The sequence below is a fragment of the Camelus dromedarius genome, chromosome 26 (assembly GCF_036321535.1).
Source record: "Camelus dromedarius isolate mCamDro1 chromosome 26, mCamDro1.pat, whole genome shotgun sequence".
NCBI classification, from domain to species: domain Eukaryota; kingdom Metazoa; phylum Chordata; class Mammalia; order Artiodactyla; family Camelidae; genus Camelus; species Camelus dromedarius.
The window spans coordinates 14721806-14740816 of record NC_087461.1 but is presented as its reverse complement, the minus strand read 5'-3'; the positions used below and the strand labels follow the sequence as shown (position 1 = coordinate 14740816).

The 19011-nt window shown below is 34.8% G+C and overlaps 1 protein-coding gene across 1 annotated transcript in view; it reads left to right on the top strand.

Moving 5' to 3' along the window:
- Nucleotides 1–19011, top strand: part of STAM (signal transducing adaptor molecule) — a 54783-nt gene that overhangs the window by 17696 nt on the left and 18076 nt on the right. The window contains exons 3-6 of the mRNA XM_010992982.3: nt 10907–10982; nt 11064–11159; nt 12871–13017; nt 17379–17469. Coding sequence (XP_010991284.3) covers nt 10907–10982; nt 11064–11159; nt 12871–13017; nt 17379–17469 — 410 coding nt within the window. The remainder of the gene's footprint in view (nt 1–10906; nt 10983–11063; nt 11160–12870; nt 13018–17378; nt 17470–19011) is intronic.

Here is a 19011-nt window from a genome sequence, read left to right as displayed (position 1 = left end):
ATTTTTTCCTTTCCTCTTTCCTTTTTTTCCTTCCACTAATTTTTTCTTCCTTGGAAGTTCTTGCTCTTCAGCTCCTTTAAATTCTTCTTAAGTTAATTTCCAGGCATTGATTTGTTTGTCTATGTAAATACGATATCTCTTTATAGTTCTTATTAATAAAGAATTGTTTGAAAAGTATTGTATGTAAGTGACATACCATTCTGATATTCCTGGGTTTAAAAAAAAATCAAACCCACAAAATTCACTCATGTCTGTGATTTTTCTCTAAAAATAATGTTTTATGTACATATCCAGTAGTATTTTCTCGTTCTTGCTGTACCTTGGTAATTTCATAGTAGGACGTGATAAGCATCAGGGCTGCATTCCTACTTGCATGGGCCCTGTGCACTTTTTTCTTCCTGGGTCCTTTTCTCCATTAACAAAATAATGAAATATTTTATGACTGCATTGTTATAAAAATAAATGTACTATTAGTCATTAAAACATTTTCTTTGATCTAAAAGTTCATCTTTTTGTTATTTTAAAAGGAATTAAAACATTTTTGTGGGCCCCTAAATTTGTGAGCCCTTGGTGTTGTGCCTGCACGCCTAAGAATAACTATTACGGAATTGGGTTCTGTATTCTCAGGTCAGCTTAGTAATAGAAAATTATTAAGGTTCTTTTCAAGAGAGCAGTAAACTGTGGGATACTTGTGGTAGAGTTCCTAATGTTACCGAGTCCAAACTTGTTCTGCTCGCCACACGACAGGTCAATAAATCGGGAGATGAGGTGTTTGGGCAAGGAATAGCGACTTTACTCGGAAAGCTGGCAGACTGAGAAGATGGCAGACTAATATCCTGGAGAACCCTCTTCCCCAAGTCAGAATTCAGGCTCCTTTTATACTACAAATGGTTGGGGGAGGAGGGAGGATGGGGGAGGAGGGAGGATGTGGTAGGTTGTTGCAAACTTCTTGATGTAGGAATTCCTTGTTCTTGGAATCCTTTTTTCTTCAGCTGTCCACTTTGGTCAGGTCATGGTGCCCCTGTAAAACCTCTAACACAACAAATGTTGTTTTCTATTCTGCAACTGATTATCTTTATATAAGTACAAAAGTGTTAATATTCTTAAAGGTCAGAGCCTTGAGAATAGAATCTCCTGTATATTTCAGGCTATAGGCAACATTCTTTTACAACAGGTGCAGAGCTAGCAAGACTGAGCCTAGGAAACAGGGCTCAGGGTTAAAGCCAAAGCAACAGCTCCATGTGGAGTCAGATTTGTTGTTTTCTGTTACACTAATATATCATTTATTTGTTTACTTATTTTTATTATGGTAAAATATATAAAGCATAAAACTTAACTTATTAACCATTTTTAAATGTACAGTTTGTGGCATTCGGTGCATTCACATTGTTGTGGCATCATCATCCGTATCCCATCTCCAGAACTTTTCATCATCCCCAGCTTAACTCTGCCGGTTAAACAACTTACCACTCCCCCTCCCCAGAACCTGGTAACCGCTTCTAGTTTGTTTTTAATCTTTTACATCATTTTATAATTATTTATATGGAAAATTTATAGTGACCTGGTTTATGTTGTCAAGGAACCTAGATACACAGGTTTAGATATGGGTTGCTGATGATAGTAGCATAAGAATATTAGAAAGTATTGTAGGTTGCCAGTGAGGTGCTCTGGATACCTGGTGTGCTTTAGAAAAGACTGAGACATGTAATTGGTGTGAGAGGGAAAAGGGAACAGTTTTCCTGAGGTGGATGTAGATAAGGTAAGTGGAAGTGGAGGGAAGTTATGGATGGGAATGCAATTCCTAAGGTTATTTATATACTAGGCAACAGTCTAGATTTTTTAAAAAAGCATTTCCATGTGATGTTAGTTTGTAATTTTATAAAATATACAGATTTATTTAAGATAATGGATTTTGGGGTGGTGGAGGGAACTTTAAGAAAAGCATTTCTTTTGCAGTAAGATTTTTTTTAATCAAAATGATTTATAACCAGCAATATATTGTAGAATTATTTGTGCATAAATAAAATAACTTATATTATTTACTTTTTTCTTCCCTAAGAAGATAATATTTAAAAATCCTTTTGACCCTTTAAAATTTTTCTTTCTTTTTTTTTTTTTTTTTTTTAAAGAGTCATCTGTTGTGCAGCATTGTGATCATTTGGAAAATATTCTCAAGTTTTAAGGGAAAATAAAGAGCCAATTATTGTGAAATTTCATTTAGTTAGAGAACTATGACCCAGAAACATGGTTCCAGTGGTATTTCGAAAAACCCTCCTTAATTCTTCCTCTTTTCAAAAAATCTTGCTGTGCTGTTCTTTGAACCACCTATTGGTGTGTATTTTTGTTTGTTGTTTTAAAGAAATACTTATGCTTAAATGAGATACATACTTTTTTGTTTCAGAAATAGATACATACTCAGATGGCTCAAAAATTAAAACAATTTAAAAAGATGAACATTGACAAGTCTAACTCCTATCCCTGTTTCCCTCCTCCATCCTCTGTAGGTACCACTTAGTTTCTTTTGTTTCTTTCCGTTGTTTCTGCCCTCAAATATGAATATATTTTCTCCACATTCATTGACAATTAGCATATTATATACATTATTCTACATTTATAATTACTCCATTCTTAACATATCCTGTCCGCCTGAAATGTTTGAATATGCTAGACTTACAACTGTAAAAAACATTCTGAAAATGTTTTCTGACTTCCTAAGATATTCACATGATTTTTAGTGTGCAGTTCCAGTGTTAAGTACTGAGAATGCCTAGCCAGTGAGGTCATATGATGGACTGAAAAGTCTCTGTTCAGAATCAAGAGAACTTTCAGAATAATAGTAGCAGTTTTCTTTAACATGTCTTCACATAATAAATAGCTCTTGTCTATTCGTTTTGATTGATTTGTTTATAATCTCATATGTAAAAAATAGATGAGGGTAGATCCACAATAACAAGTAAATATTAAAATTCTGTAATTGGCATCCAGGTTAATTTGTGCTATTATTTTATATCTTAACTGTCTGTCCTCAGCTTTAGATAAAAATGTAGTTGACTGAAGGTGGAAAACATGATGAAGTTTTTTCTTTGCTTGGTAAGGGATCTATTTAGATAGCGTGTCTTTTATTTATTCGTACAGAATTGGAAGGAAAAAATGATAGTCATTACTGATACTTTGTGAAAAATATAAGCCTTTAAGAAAGAGTGTGTTAAAAATATTTTCACTGGCTTTATTTTGTCTGGTCTTGACCTGGGCTGTGAGTACAGAATACTGGCTGACCTTTGACCGGAAGTTGATTGATTAATTCCTGATTTTTTTTTTAACGGAAAAGTGATCTCTGACCTACATGTCTTCAAGTTAGAAGGGCAGCGTCAGGTAGAGAAACCAGATCTCTTCCAGTATATAGTTTGTAATAATCATATCTTCAACTTACTGGCTTTAGGTTTTTAAAATCTTTTAAGTGTTCTTGTAAGAATAATAGCCAACATTTATTGACTGCTTATTATCTGCTGGATCTTGTTTAAGTACCATATACGCATTTTATTTTATCATCGTAACAGCTCTAGGTACTCAAGGCTTTTCTAGTTAACAAATGAAAATCTGATTCATATTTAGGATTTTTTTTTAAATGTGATTTAAACTAGGAGAAGAGTTCCAGCAGGGATAAAATTAAAGGCTTGCTTTTGTAAAGTGTGATCTTAATTTCCAGGTCCCTTTTACTTTCTTACCACAGAATTACTTCAGTTGGTTTCATTCTCTTTATATCAGTTTTTCTTTTATTTGACAAACAGGAACACTGGCTGGGTATCAAGCTTTGAGTATACAGTGGTGAATAAAGCAAGCACAGCCTTTGCCGTCAGCTGTGGTAGTCTACCAGTGGGAGACAGGAACAAACAGATAATGGCTAAGAAGATAGTGGACAGAGTATTTTAGTGGACAATAAAAGGGGAGATCTACTTAGATTTTTCAGGGGAGGACTGGTGTCGGGGTGTAACATTTATGCTGTGATTTTAAAGTTGAGAAGAAGCAAGGAGCTGAAAGCAGAGGCCACAGGCATAGGGATAGCACTACGTGAATGGTGCCGGGTAGAGAAGGGTTGGTGCTTTCTGAGAAGAGGGAGAGATACAGAGTAGCTAGAGCAGAGGGGAGTTTCCCTGAACAAGTAGAGCTGGGTCTGAAGAGAGTGAGTGAGTTAGAAAAACGGAAGGTGATAGTTGGAATGCTTGAAATTGAGATTCTAAATGGTTTTCTTTTTTTTTTTGGTAATGGCATGGACTAGGATGTGACCATGCGTTTTGAATATGCCATTGAATATAGAGTTATTATTCACTTCAGTTCTGATCTCTTTTGTATTTTATATTAAAATTCTTTTATAGTTAATGTAATGTCTTTATATTTTTGAAAGCCATCCTCTAAATCAGACTTCCCTCAATATTCAGGGAAGGTTTATATTACCTGTTAATTAAAAATTTTTTTCACTTTGTTCAGCAAAGATTTGAGTTCCCTATCTTTTATTGTGTGCCTGCTATACAAGTTATGCATACATGTGTCCCTTCTGCCTTCCACAATATAGTTATACATACATCCTTGAGTGGTAAGTTGTAGTAAAGCACTTTTCATAGCATGTAAGATGAAAATGTAAAGGTCAAATCACTCTAAAATAGCTTTGAAAACTAAAGTTGTAAAAGTGACTCAGTAGAATAGGACACGTTTTGTGCTTTCTAGAACTAACACTGTTGACTGTTCCTAAGTCCCTGGCACGATTCTGAGAGTATTGTAATAACATAGCGAGCAGGAAGCATTGGAGTCCCCTTTTTATAGATGAGGTCTGTCAAGCCTCAGATCTTTTTCTACTGAATCACAGGGCTGTTTTGTCTCACAGTGGTTCTCAGCCTGGTGGTGTTGCTCTATTAGGGATGGTTTTGGTTGTCACAGCGACAGAGTCCCTACTGACATTGATTAGGCAGGGAACAGAGATGTGATATGCCAGACAGTCTTAACACTGCAAGAATTTTTCTGCCCTAAACACCTAGTAGTGCTCGTATTTAGAGATGTATTGCTATTATCTTTGTATCTTTTCAGTCCTGCCTCATAGGTGATGAGAAGTTAACTATGCAAGTTCATTCATTAACTGCCATGTATTATTATTATTGTTATTATTATATATATATATATATATATTTTTTTTTTTTACTGTTTTTCTTTTATGTTTGTAATACTTTAAGGAAAAGGTTCTATTCTTCTGTTAGGTCCCATGAAGGGGGCTAATGAAGAGATAGTATCCTCATTTTGAAAAGTTGATTGATCTAAAAATCATTGCTTTAGTAATAGATGCAATAATTAGAATTTAAATTCACTGCCTTTTCCCTGGCAATCATTTCCTCAAGCATATAAAATAGGTTAATAGTTTGACCTATTATTTTTATAGTACAAAAAGTACTTTTCGAATGAGATGTAGAGGTGAGACATATTTGAAATAAGAGACTAAAGAAGTTTTATAAAGCATGAGAGCTCACAAAGCTTGACTCCTTTGTCCAACAAAATCATTTAATATTTTTGGCTTTCTCCTTATATATTATGGAAAGACTTCATGCTGAGCTGTTTATCTATCATAACTGTACACCAGCATACTTATAAGTAGACAGACGTTTATAAATAATGTGATGACAATTTTGGAAATGTACTCAGGACTATTCAGAGAGATTTGAAATTTCATTATTCTCTGAGAAGAGAATTGCAGAAATACAAAATTAGTTCTCGTTTTCTTTGATCCTATTACTACTGATCTGAGCTGCCTCATGTACATGTTTAACTTCCTGAGTTTAACTGTATTCTTTTGCAGCCTCCTCAATTTTATTTTTCTGAAAAGCTTGTCCTTCTGTCCACTTAGTGAGCTCTTCGTGCTCTCACAATTAGTTTTCACTTCTCTTAAGGAGTGTGACTATTTCTGTGCACTGAGTGTGACTCTTGCTCAGAGTATGCATGTTTTAAACAACATGGCCCTATAGACAAGCCAGCTTCTTCAGCTGGTGCTCCAAGTAGCAGTTTTTGCTTTCATAATTGAGGAAAAGTTGCCTGTATTGAGCAGTTTGAGAGATGGCAGAGTATGTTCTCCAACAGTAACTCCCTAATCAAGGAAAATTGATTAACTGTAATTTTTGCTTTATACCCTGACTTTGGAAACAAACCCTAGGAAACAGTACTGTTCCATTATATTTTACAGTGGTGTCATTTGTGCTATGGTCATTTGTCACATGGTAAGTTAAGAGAAAGAGTTATTTTAGGTTGGAAAACTGGGAAAGGTGAGAGGGAGTTCTCCTTGCCTTGCTCTTGTCCCTACCCTTGACCCCCATCTTTTTTGATTTCCCATCTCAAGATAAGGAAAAGAGAGTATAAGGCTTAGAAAAAGTTTTAAAATACCAAAATGGAGTTTTGAGAAGGTTTCTGAGACAGATGAGGATTTGACTACCCTTTACAAAAGGTAGGTGATGGAAACCATTGGTAAACTCCTCTTCATGCACATGCAGGTTTTATTGTAGCCGGTGTTTTTACAAAGTGCTTCCTTTAAATACACCATCAGTCTCCTCACATCCTGTGCTCCTCCCAGCATTACTTAATGTGCATTTTCCCCCTTATCTTGTGATTTTCAGACGTGAATTTTTTGAGAGCATATACACATAGAAAGCAAATTCAGTGGAAGATGCAGAAGTTGGTAATAAATAGTTTTATAATGAAGATTATTCAATTACTATAAGTACTAATTATTGTACAACAGTGCAAAGCAGTGTTTTTTCTGTTTAGCTCAGTGACTTTTTACTGAGCATTGACCATGTTGAAGGCATAGAAACTGAAAGACTGAGAGTGGTTATTGTAGAGAGGATTTGATGGAGAAGAGCCCCCTCGTAGAACTCTGTTTTCTTTGAAGCCCACAGTACAGTTTATTGAGCTTGATTGTTGTGCTGTGCTCCTGAATAATGACCTTGACTTTGATGCTTTAGTTCATCAGAGCAGACCCAGGCCAAGGCAGCTGTGTCCATTCCTACAATGTCTGTTTTCTTGTCTGGTCCAGGATTTGAGAAAAAGACATTAGAAGTCACAACTAGATGAAAGTACTGCTTTTTTTATTTTCTCACTCCATGATCTATGCATAAAAAAGACAGTTTTTTAGATGAACGTGGTTTTGGCTGGGGTGACTCTATGTCCAGTTTGCCTTGAATAATTTCACTGTATGCCTGCTGTTCCTGTGTTGTGTCCAGTTAGCACCCCCTTCCACTATCAAAAGGGTCCTTGTATAGGTGATAAATGATACAGACACTGTGTTTGTAGACAACTTTCATTTGTCAGTAAGAGGATAAAAGTCATAGGGACACCTCCTTTAAATTTACTTCTAACTCATAAACCTTTTAAAAAAGTCTTTTAGCCATAATCTTTGGTTGAATTTTAAGATTTAATAATAAAATGTTTATAAATATACTTCACTTCTGTATTTTATTTATCTTCTTGTGGAAATACTGAAAAACTGAATTGAAAAAATAACATGGAACAGAATGAGATAGTTAATACTAGATTTTAGTGGGTCACTTCTGCTGTTTAATAGTGCCAGTTTTATACACAGCTCTGAAGGGACTTTTTTTTGTCCTATTATATCTAAAAAGATCACTGCTGTATTGACATACATAAAGTGTTCAACGCTTATAAGCATTCTAGTTGGCTTTTTGTGGCATTATCCTTTTTATGGTTGCAAATAGCTGACTTTTTGGTGCCAGACATATCTTTGTCTTGTTTTTTAAAATTGGGAAAAACATTAAAACAGTGTAGAAATGAGTGAAATGAAAAGTAAAAGTTCCATTTCTCTAAGCTCCTTTCTCCACACCCCTTTCCAGAAGTCACCCCAGTTTAGACTTCTTTCTTTTAAAACAAAGGTGGTTTATGAACAGTACGTCAGAAATTTCATTTAAAATTTGGTGGTAAAGCAAATATTGAAGATTATTTTCTGAAATGTTTTATTCACTGAGCTGACTCATCTTTGGGTCATTATTTTTAAATGATTTTAATTTTAGTGTTCAGATAATCCTTTTTATATTTGGCCTCTGCCAGTACCTTGAAATGATAATTTTGTGTTTGCCAACATGGTTGTCACACCTGCAAAAATTAGCATGGGTTCACAGATTCTGGCTCCTAAAATAAATCCAACTGTAAAAAAGGCAAAAATCTAAGTAGTAATGTTATATTATATCTTCAGTTTAATGATGCTGCCATTAGATACTTTTAATACAAAATCAATAAAATAAGAGCTGCAGAATCATGAGTTGAATGTGTGACATATAACAGGTATTCAATAAATTAAATTTTTTTTTCTCTTTTCTTCATGCTCTTTAGGTGGAAGACTTCCCAACACGCAATGAAACATCCTTAGAAACAGAAACTCTATTTCTTATTCTAATTTTTCCCTATTAAATTTTTTTTCTGTTTATCACAGTTCTTAGTAATTGTATTTTCAATTCTTAAAGAAATTTTTTAGGATAATTCTTACTGGCCAATTTTTCCAGGGCTCGTTGTATTTCAGATGACTTGTTAATGTATTTTTTGTTGTTTGTTGTTTTTTTGGTATGTGTGTCCAACTGCCCATTTTCAAAACTTCCTCATCCCAAACGGAAGCTCTGTATGCATTAAATAATAACTGTCCATTTTCCCCTCCTCTTGGCCACTGGTGACTTCTGTTCTATGTTCTATCACCACGAATTTGCCTGTTTTGAGTACCTCACATAAGTGGAATCATGTAACATTTATCTTTTTGTGTCTGGCTTATAACTAAGTATGTTTTCAAGGTCCAGCCATTTTGTAGCATGTGTTGGAATTTCATTCCCTCAGGCTAAGTGATATTGCACTGTATTTTGTTTGTCTACTCATCTGTTGATGGAGATTTGGCTATTGTGAATAATGCTGCTCAAAGGATGGATGTACAAATGTCTGCTTGAATTCCTGCTTTCATTCTTTTGGGTATATCCACAGAAGTGGAATTACTGGATCATATGGTAATTTTACATCTAAGTTTTTGAGGAACTATTAAACTTTTCAACAGTGGCTACACCCTTTTGTATTACCACCAGCAATGCATAAAGGTTCCAGTTTTCCTGCGTCCCCACCACTTCGTATTTTCCCTTTTTTTCTTTCTTTTCCAGGGATTTGGGGATACGGAGGGAGGAATGAATAGATGGAACACAAGGGATTTTTAGGGCAATGAAATTATTCTGTATGGTACTATAGTGGTGGCTACATGTCATTATGCGTTTGTCAAAACCTGCAGAATGTACAGCAAGAGTGAACCCTTTGGACTTTGGTTGATAATAATGTGCACAAGTTGGTTCATAAGATAAGATAAAATAAAAAATAAAATAAAATAAAAAAGTGACAACAGTATCACTGATAGCTTTAGAAATAAAAAATTAGCCATCCTGATAGGTGTGAAGTGGTATCTCACTGTGATTTCATTTGCCTTTCTCTAATGATGCTGAATGCTTTTTCATGTGCTTTTTCGCCATTTATGCATATTCTTTGGAGAAATGTCTGTTCAAGTCCTGTGTTTGAATGTTTTTGAATTGGGTTGTTACTTTTTGTTGTTTTTGAGATGTAGGACTTCTTTGTATATTCTGGTTATTAATCCCATATTAGATGTATCCTTCCATTTTGATCAGATTAATTTCATCCAATTAGTTAATTAGTTAATTTTATATATTTTTCTTTCCCAAAGTTGTATTGGGTTCTTTTTTATATACCACCTGTTTACTTGTTATGTTGATGATTTCTTACACATCCTTGAGCATACTTAAAATAGCGTATAAAGTTTCTACATCTTCATTTGACTGAATTTTCTCCTAGTTATGTATCACTTTTTCCTGTTTCATGTCCTATCCAGTAATTTTTGATTGAGTGTTTAGTATTATGGATTTTATATTGTTGAATGCCAGGTTTTGTTGTATTCCTGTTAAAAAGTATTGGATTTTATTCTGTCAGAAGTTGTGACACTTAGGTCAACTTTATCCTTCTGTGGCTTGTTTTTAAGCTGTTATAGGATGGATTTAGAATAATCTTGAGATAGTATAGCCCTGTTCCCAAGGTCTAAGCCCTCTGCTGTGAGGACTCTCCACTTTGGTATGAGCTCTGACAACTGTGGAAGCTTTGGGAACCCTTCAGTGTAAAGCTCTCAGTCACTTTTTGCCCAGCCTTCTGGATTTTTCCACAACAGACCTAAAGGGAACCCCTATACAGGTATCTAGGACTCTTTCTTCATATAGCTCCTTGTACCCTGTCCTACAAAGTCTAGTTCCCATAGCCTGCCGGAAGTCCGGGTTCTGTCTCCTCAACTTAGTGAGATCACTGCTGTCTTCTTGGGATCCCCTCTGCACTGAGATCCAGAAACTGCCTTAGGCAGAAAGCTTATTCCGTATCTGGAAAGTGCCTCTGGGTAGAAAGTTGAGGCAAATGTCTGGTTTATCTAGTTTGTATTCGTTCTTAGAGATCGCTGTTCAGCACTACCTGTGGCCTGATGTCCCGAACATACTTTAAATATATTTTTCCAGTTTTCTGATTGTTTACAGCAGGAGTATAAGTCTCGTTGCAGGTAGTCCATCATGACTGGAAGTGAAAGTCTTGGTCTCGTACTTTATTTAAAAAACTTTTCACCCAGAATTAGCCCAAAATGCCTAAAGGATTGCTAAGGAAGGGAGCCTATTAATTTTGTTTGAAAAATTTTATGGAACTTTTTAATGTATAGTTTTTTGATTGTGTCGTTAGTAAAAATTAAACTTCTCTACCATATTGTCCCTTTTGTATAGTAGTCTATTGCCTTTTATAGTTAGGGAGAAGAAGGTAGAGTGTACTACTAATCTTTACACTTCTCATTTTTTAGACCTAAAGATTGTCTTCGGTCAGTTATGAGGAGGGTGAACCATAAAGATCCTCATGTTGCTATGCAAGCTCTGACCGTGAGTGATTTCATTTTAAGATCTACCGCACAACTGTCTGCTGAAATTGAGCCCTTTTAACTTCTCATTTTATGCTTTTAGCTTCTAGGAGCATGCGTATCAAACTGTGGCAAAATTTTTCACTTAGAAGTATGTTCAAGAGATTTTGCTAGTGAAGTAAGCAACGTCTTAAACAAGGTAAGGAACACTATTTCCAGAAATGAATTAAGACTGTCTTCTTTCTTCATGTATTTTTTTGTTCAGTTCTTCACATTTTTAATCACAAAGGATTAGTCCGTGCTTTTTTTTTTTTTTAAAACTCTTTCTATGCTATTTTTATCCCGTGTAGAAGTACATGGTATATTTTTGCTGAAGAGACTACAAATTTATTTAACTTAGAGAATTGGTTTTTGTCAAGCCAGATTAGAATATATTTAACCTCTTTTCTTCATCATTCCTTTCTCCTGATGAAAAATGTGTGCATTTCCTATCTGATTAAGAGGTGCCAGTTTACTTTAGGCACAGCTTTTGTAACCATTTTTTTTTAGACACAGAGATATTTTCCTGGTTTAGGACTGTTCAGAAATACTGAACAAAATGTGGCACTGTTAAGTTTTCATCTTGACATGAATAAGGCCACTGCCTAACCATCACAGGATTTTAATATTATACTATCTGCTTAACTGAATGTTAAGAATTCAGATCCAGGGAGGAGGGTATAGCTCGGTGGTAGAGCACGTGCCAGCATGCACGAGGTTGAGGTCCTGGGTTCAGTCCCCAGTTCCTCCATTTAAATAAATAAACTAATTACCCCCCAAAACAAACAAACAAATACAACAATTCAAAACAAGCAATTTAGGGAATTTAAAAAATTTAATTTGCTAAGTAATATGTGAGTTTTCTCAGTAAAAATTCATACATTCTAAAGGTAATTATTTCTGGCCTCTTTTTGTGGTGGGGTGTTATATGTCAAGAAAAACAACGTTAAAAGGAAAAATGCTTCATGTTTTTTGGGAAAAATGAGTATCTCCAGATTTTAGTAGGGAACAGTACAGAAATGAAATAAGAATTTAAAATTTTGTACTTCTTTTAAAACGTTTTGGTTATATAATAATTTTTTTCCTGTTCTGCTTTATTCAGTTATATTTAGGTATTTGCTAGTACTTAAAAGCAATTCTTTTGATATCCTGAATGTTCATCAAAATGTACAACTGTTTGTGAAGAGATTCTAATATAATGTTTAATTTAATTTAGTTGAAAATCTATACTCAGTATTTAGTAACATGAACAACTGTTTTGAAAAGCAAGCAGTTACATATAGGAGAAAGAACTTCTCTTTATTTTCTAATATTTTACAGTGAACATGTTGGTTTTATAATTAAAGGGAGAATGTACTTTGAAGAAATGAAGTTTCCAGGAATACTGACATGTAATGGATCTCAAGCCAGGCCTCAGATAATTAAGTAACTTGGAGAAAACAGTCATGCACGTTTAAAGTCAGGAATTAGGAATAAAGAAATTGTAATATTTATTCTCTCTTTCCAACTTAATTTGTATTGGTCTGCAGAAAACAAAACAGTTTTCTTTGTCTTTCTCATATACAATGCTTGCTTAGTTGCAAAATACTCTGAAAAGTCCTGTCTTTCTGACCTCCAAAATAAGTTATATATTTAATGTTTTAATTTGATGTGAGGTATGTGATGGTGTCTTCTGTTTTTTTTTTAATAGTGTGAAAATAAAATTAGTTTATTTCCATTAACTGTATTTTCTTATGCGTTGTCTGTAGCTAGGGATAATTTATGATTTAAAAAGAGATCTGAAACACTATTATTTTTATATTTAAGGTATCCATATTAAATCATTAGCCAGGAAATTAGTGCTTTTTATTAAATTTTTTTCTGTTGTTTAGGGTCATCCTAAAGTATGTGAAAAATTAAAGGCTCTCATGGTTGAATGGACCGATGAATTTAAGAATGATCCACAGCTTAGTCTAATATCAGCAATGATTAAAAACCTTAAGGAACAAGGAGTTACGTTTCCAGCTATTGGCTCTCAGGTATTTTAGATAAAGTTGTGTGTGTGCTACAGTTTGTTTCTCTAAAGTAGCCATGTTTATTTGAATTTTTCTTTTTTCTCCAAGCCTGGGTAGTTTTTACTACTCCAGAGGTATTTTTGCTAATAAGAATCTTGCATATAAAGGTGCCAGAAAAATATAGTGAAATATTAATGTGTTCGAGCTTTCGTTTCCTCACTTTCTCCTCCTTTATAAATGAATTCATTTGACATTTTGTGATTTTTAATATTTTATATAATTTTAGTAATACTGACAAAACTGCTTTATTAATACTGACATTCTTGTTAAATGCTCTTAATGCTGTAATTTTATCTGCAAAGAATGACGGCACAAAACCAGGATTCCTTAAAATTTAAGGATGTATTTAGAGGTTCTTTTGATTTTGAAATTTATGAGTACTTGTATTAAAAATGGGAGGGAGATATAAGGGGGTCATTGGGAAGAGAAGCATATGAAACATCTTTTCCCTTAATAAGGGCTAAGTCTTCTTTCTTTCTCCTAATAAGTATGGTTGACTGAAAGGCTTAACTTGCCTTTAAAAAAAATTTATATTATGGGATCAATCTCTAATTTATGTCATACAGAAAAAAAACGAAAGATTCTTATTCTTTTCCTATTCTGGGTAACCATCCTTTAGTATGTCCAACTAACCGAGTAGGCTTAAAATGTTTGCTGGTTCACTAAGCTGTCTTTCCCCACTGTATGGACTTGGGTAGGGCATAGTGAGTGATGTGAAAACACGAGCAGAAAACACTCTTTAGTTATGGAGGGCACACGTTTGGGGTTTCAACCACCTCAAGGGAATTACAGAATGATTCATCCAGGCTCCTCTAGACTTTCTTCCCAAGGCACTTCTAGTTTATCTGAGTACTCTTGAGATGTGAAGACCCAGAAATATATTTTGGAGATGAAGGAGAAAAGATATTTTTACTCTTACTTGAAAAAATTTGATTTATTAATAGTTTTATGATGATAAATCATGTCTTTGAGAAGAATTCATCTATAAATGACAGCTGGCTTTTACTACTCCCAGAATAATTTCTAAAATCTGTATAATTAAGGAATAGTTTTATGCAGAGTAATCCAAGATATCTTATGGTAAGATATCCTTGACAATAGAAGCAATGTTTAATTATCAAAGAGTAGACTCACTACTGAGAACCAAAGAGTAGTTGCTTCATGGAATTGTAGTTTCTGTACCCTGAGAACTTATTCTAGAGCTTGTTACTTAAAATGTCATTCATTTACCATCCTCATTTTCATCTGGAAGCTTATTAGAACTGGACCATCTCACTCACTTGGAAATGTGCCACTCCAACCAGTGGATTCACCATCTCCATTTTAACAAGATCCCCGGATGATCCTGTATGCACGTGAAAGTTTGAGCAGTGCTATCCTTGAATACAGCTTTCAGTGCAAATGAAAACTGAATATTCAGTCCACAGCAGGGCTTGTTCCTGTAAGAAAAGGATGGAGAACTAATGATCTGTTTGATGTGTAGCTGTGTTTGGTTAACCTAAAATCTCATAGTTGTGGGAACAACTCAGGGATCCTCTAATCGAATCCCCTCATTTTACAGATGAGGATACTGAGACCCAGAGTGGTTAAGTGACTTGCCCAGGGCCACAGCTAGTAGGTGACAGAGCTGGAAGTAGAACACAGGCGTCCTGACTCTCAGTCCAGTGTTCCTTCCACTACACGATCCTGCCTTCCGTTTGACGTAGAGGTTAGTGGATATGTGTCTGTCCGGACTAGGCTTCAAAGGACAAGAAGTGGAGTGAACACTGGCAAGAGCTTTTACTTACTGATTGGCATCGGAGTTAGATTACCCTCCTGTTCCAGAGATTAAGGACATAGATCAGCAATACTAAAGTTAGGAGTTACTTTTTGTGTTTCCCCATCTAGATGTTATAAGTTGTGTGAAAGCTCATTTTGGGATAGTTGCCATCTTTCAAGAAATACGTAAAATGCATATAAAGTGAACTATGATGAGGTAAAATGGTGATTTTTTTTTATAATAGTAGTTTCTGAAAAGCTTTTCATTGAAAACCATGTTTGTAAAGAGCTTTGTGTTTAATGAAAAAATGTATCCTCTGGGATCAACTGCAGAAGTCCCTCCAAATTTTAGTCACTTAGTTCTTTAATTTGTTACTATGCCTTAAACAGACTAGATCTTTGTTAGCGTATTTAACAAAAGCCTCTGAAAACATAAGGATTTTTTTAAAGTACATTTTTTCATCCAAGTACAGAAGAAAATAATATAAAAATATTAAGAAAAGTCTATTTTATTCACCTAACTCTTGCTGCGGTGGTTCTCATAACGCTGGCTTTTGACAGAGAGGTAAAAGTAACGTTAGCTCTGCTACTGTATTTGACTCGTTAATAAGACAAGTATCGTTGCTATACTTGGAACCTGATGATAGAAAGGAACTTTGAAAGGAGCTCAGTTCAGGAATGTCGGGCTTAATATAGCTCGTTTCTGCACTTCCTTCTTGACCAACACAGATCCCTTCACAGACCACAAAAGATCATTCTGTGAAATGCACCCAATTGTGAAAAAAGATATTCAAATACAATGAAAAAGGTTGCCTCTGACCAAGCATACTTATATTTTTGGAAGTGTATGATCATTAAAACATTATTATCTAAGGAAGGTTACAATTAGAGATGGATCAAATTGAGGGTGCTTAAAGTTCTTTTCAGTGAGCTTTTTTTCCAATCAGCTTTTCTAAAAATAAATGCCTTGTGCATTTATTTGACATTATAAAATATATTAAGTAAAGAGTATAGAACTGTATTTTAGAATGATGTTGAATACAGCCTGGTTATGGAGACAGATATGTAAGCAGAGAATTACAATAGAAGCTGAGACTTATTGCCTGTTACTATGTACCAGACACTGTTGTAAGTGCCGTGTGTGTGGTAATTTGAATATTTTTTGGAATTTCATTTTTTTAATTGATTGCTCTGGTAATTATGGTATATATTTGTAACTCTTCACCATCTATTTTGAGTTAATAATGTATTTATTCCATGTAAAATATAGAAACCTTGTAACTGCATAGGGTTTGAGCATCCTTTATACTGTAGTTATATGTATGACATGTGTTACATCTCCATACGTTATAAATCCCAGAAGACAGGGTGATACATTCTGTTTTAAACCCTGAGTGGCCCCCATCGCATCTGATTTGGAAGCTATATGTATTAATTTAATCCTCCTTACAGCCTCTGGTGTGTAGGTACCATTGTCATCCTCACCTTGTAGATGAGAAACTTGAGGCGCAAAGAGACTCCTGTACCCAAGGTTCATGCTTTAGAAAGTGATGAATCTGAGATGTGAACCATGCTTGCCTGACTCCACAACTTGCATTCTTAAGTACCCATATCACAGTACCTTGTTATCAGAGCAACACAGAAGAGGAAATGCTTAATTAAGGGGTTTAGGAATGTTTCATTGAGAAAGTGTTATTTTAGCTGTTCACTGACGTGGTGACTTGAAACTCAGTAGGGAGAAATGTGGGTGGAATAAAAGGAGCTAGAGGGGAGGACATTTTAAGTAGAAGGAAATGTGTGTCAGAGGTGTAAGAGTGTGTGAGTGTGTATGTGTGTGCTAGCAGTTTCTGGTAACTGATAGAATGGTTGAAAATGAGGCTGGGGTCTGATTTGCCTTGGTGGCCTTGCAAAATCTAAGTAGCCCTTGAGGCTTAGAAGCTTGTAATTTCCGTAAGTGTTAATTTATGTATTTATTTACTTGTACACTACTTTATTTACAGAATGTGTTTAAGATGGACAATAATTTTTGTCAGAATTAACTATTAGTATTTTGGTTTACAAAATAGTATGATTTTACAAGCATTTATATTATTTATATAAACCTGGGTTCCTAAAGTAACATCCTACATCCTGACTTTTGATCTGGAAATAAACAATAAAATATAACTCTTGAATAGATATTGAAGAACTACTCGTTTTTAAAATAGTTATCTCCTTCCCACTTTCACCCCCTTTTCTGGTTTTAGAATTTTCCAAAAACATTTGAATCTCCTCTCGTCCGTCTTCTCTGGTTTGCATACTGTCTGCTTTTAGTTGAACCTCTTCATGCAGATTGGGAGGGTGTGAGCAGGCTGTCAGGCCTAAGTATCCAAATACTTTCAGTCTGTTTTCTCCAGTTCTGCCTCATCTCCTCCTTTCAAAGTGGAGGCTGCTCCAGTTCGGGTTTCTTTCTTCCTCAGAAGTCTGTGGCAGATTGATGAGAAGGGTCTTGCAAGTTCTCAGATTAGTTGGGGGTAGGAAAATTTAAGAACACCTTTCAGAGATTGTTTTCCTTCTTTCTGTGGTAGGCTGCAGAACAAGCAAAAGCAAGTCCAGCTCTGGTGGCCAAGGATCCTGGTACTGTGGCTAACAAAAAAGAAGAAGAAGATTTAGCAAAAGGTACGTTTCTAAGTTCCTGATTGTGGGAGGAAGAGAGGTCTCTTACTTGATACTTCCTTCTGCCCTGCCCCCTCCACAAGATATTTAAGAATAAAAAAAAAAAAAAAAGGACTTTATGGCTGAAGCTGAAGCTTACTTTGTTCTTTCTCCTTTTCTTCCCCTCTTTGCTAACACATCTTTCCTCTCCTCTTCCGATGCAGCTGCTGTCCTGTGTGTCCTTTCAGTTTATGTTTCTATAATATTTTTACTGTACTGTCTTTGTAGCCATAAATAATGCCAAATACTTTTTTTATGTCCAGCAAGTTCTTTTTTGATAAACAGTATACTCTAGGTACCATCTCCCACTTGTTTTTTTCCTGCAACAACAAGTTTGAGATCTATTCATAATGAGATGTATAAATCAAGTTCATTTGTTTTAATTGCTGTGTAATACTCCAGTGTACTAATAGTACATCCTGTAATTTATCTGTCCTCCAGCTGATGGACATCTGGGTTTTCTGATTTTTTTTTACTATAGCAAGTATGCTGCATCGAGTAGTATCCTTGTCTGTGTTCTCCTGTGTGTGTATATGTATGTGTGTGTGTATTCTGTGGTATTTTTGGCTTATGAAGTAGGTGAGTCTTCAACTTTGCTAAGTAGTTGTATTATTTCCTTTTCCATCAGCAATATATGAAAGCTCTTATTTTTAATCTCCTGACAATATTTGGTATTGTCAGAGTTTAATTTTTGTGACTGATAGGTTTGAAATATCTAAATTTAATTTTAATTTTCTTGATTTCTAATGAGGTTCAGTCCTTTTATTTTTGGTATGTTTATTAGTTGCTCTGATTGTCTTTCTTTTTCTATTTTTTAATGATGTATAGAAAGTCTTTATTTTGGATATTAATTTTTTGCCTGTTACATCTGTTGTAATATCTACTCTTGGGTTTTGGCTTACAATTTAACTTTGATAATGTCGTGTTATATTAAACAAGTTTTAAATTTTGATGGAGTTGAAATTCTTGACTTTCTTTTATGATTTTTGCTTTTTTTTAAGTCTTAAGATATTTTTCTGTGCCCCAAGATCCCAAAAGATATTTTCTTATGTTTTCATACGATAGTTTTAAAGTTTTGTTTTCCCGTTTGGCCTTTATTGATCTGGAACAGAAGTAGAAGGGAAAAAGGAGTTTATGGGTTGAGTTGAAAGTAGGGTAATCAGTTTGTTAAAATTACATTACAGTGACTGAGTGACACGTGGTGATGGCCTGCATTGGGGGAGGAGATAGAGCAGACACATTTGAAATCTATTTGGGGGATTTGTTAGGTGAGACTTAACTGTAGTCATTTCCAAATTCCAGTTTAGACTGATTACATAAAAATTACCTTTGGAACAATAAAATACGGATTCTCAGATACTGCCTTTGAGACTGATTTAGTAAGTCCTCAGTGAAAGACTCAAGCTTGGGGCTCTTGACTTCTCAAGTAATTGTGATTATTATTTAGTGAACTTAAGCTGTAGAAATACATTGAAAAGATGAATGAAAATGTAAAATATCTGCAGC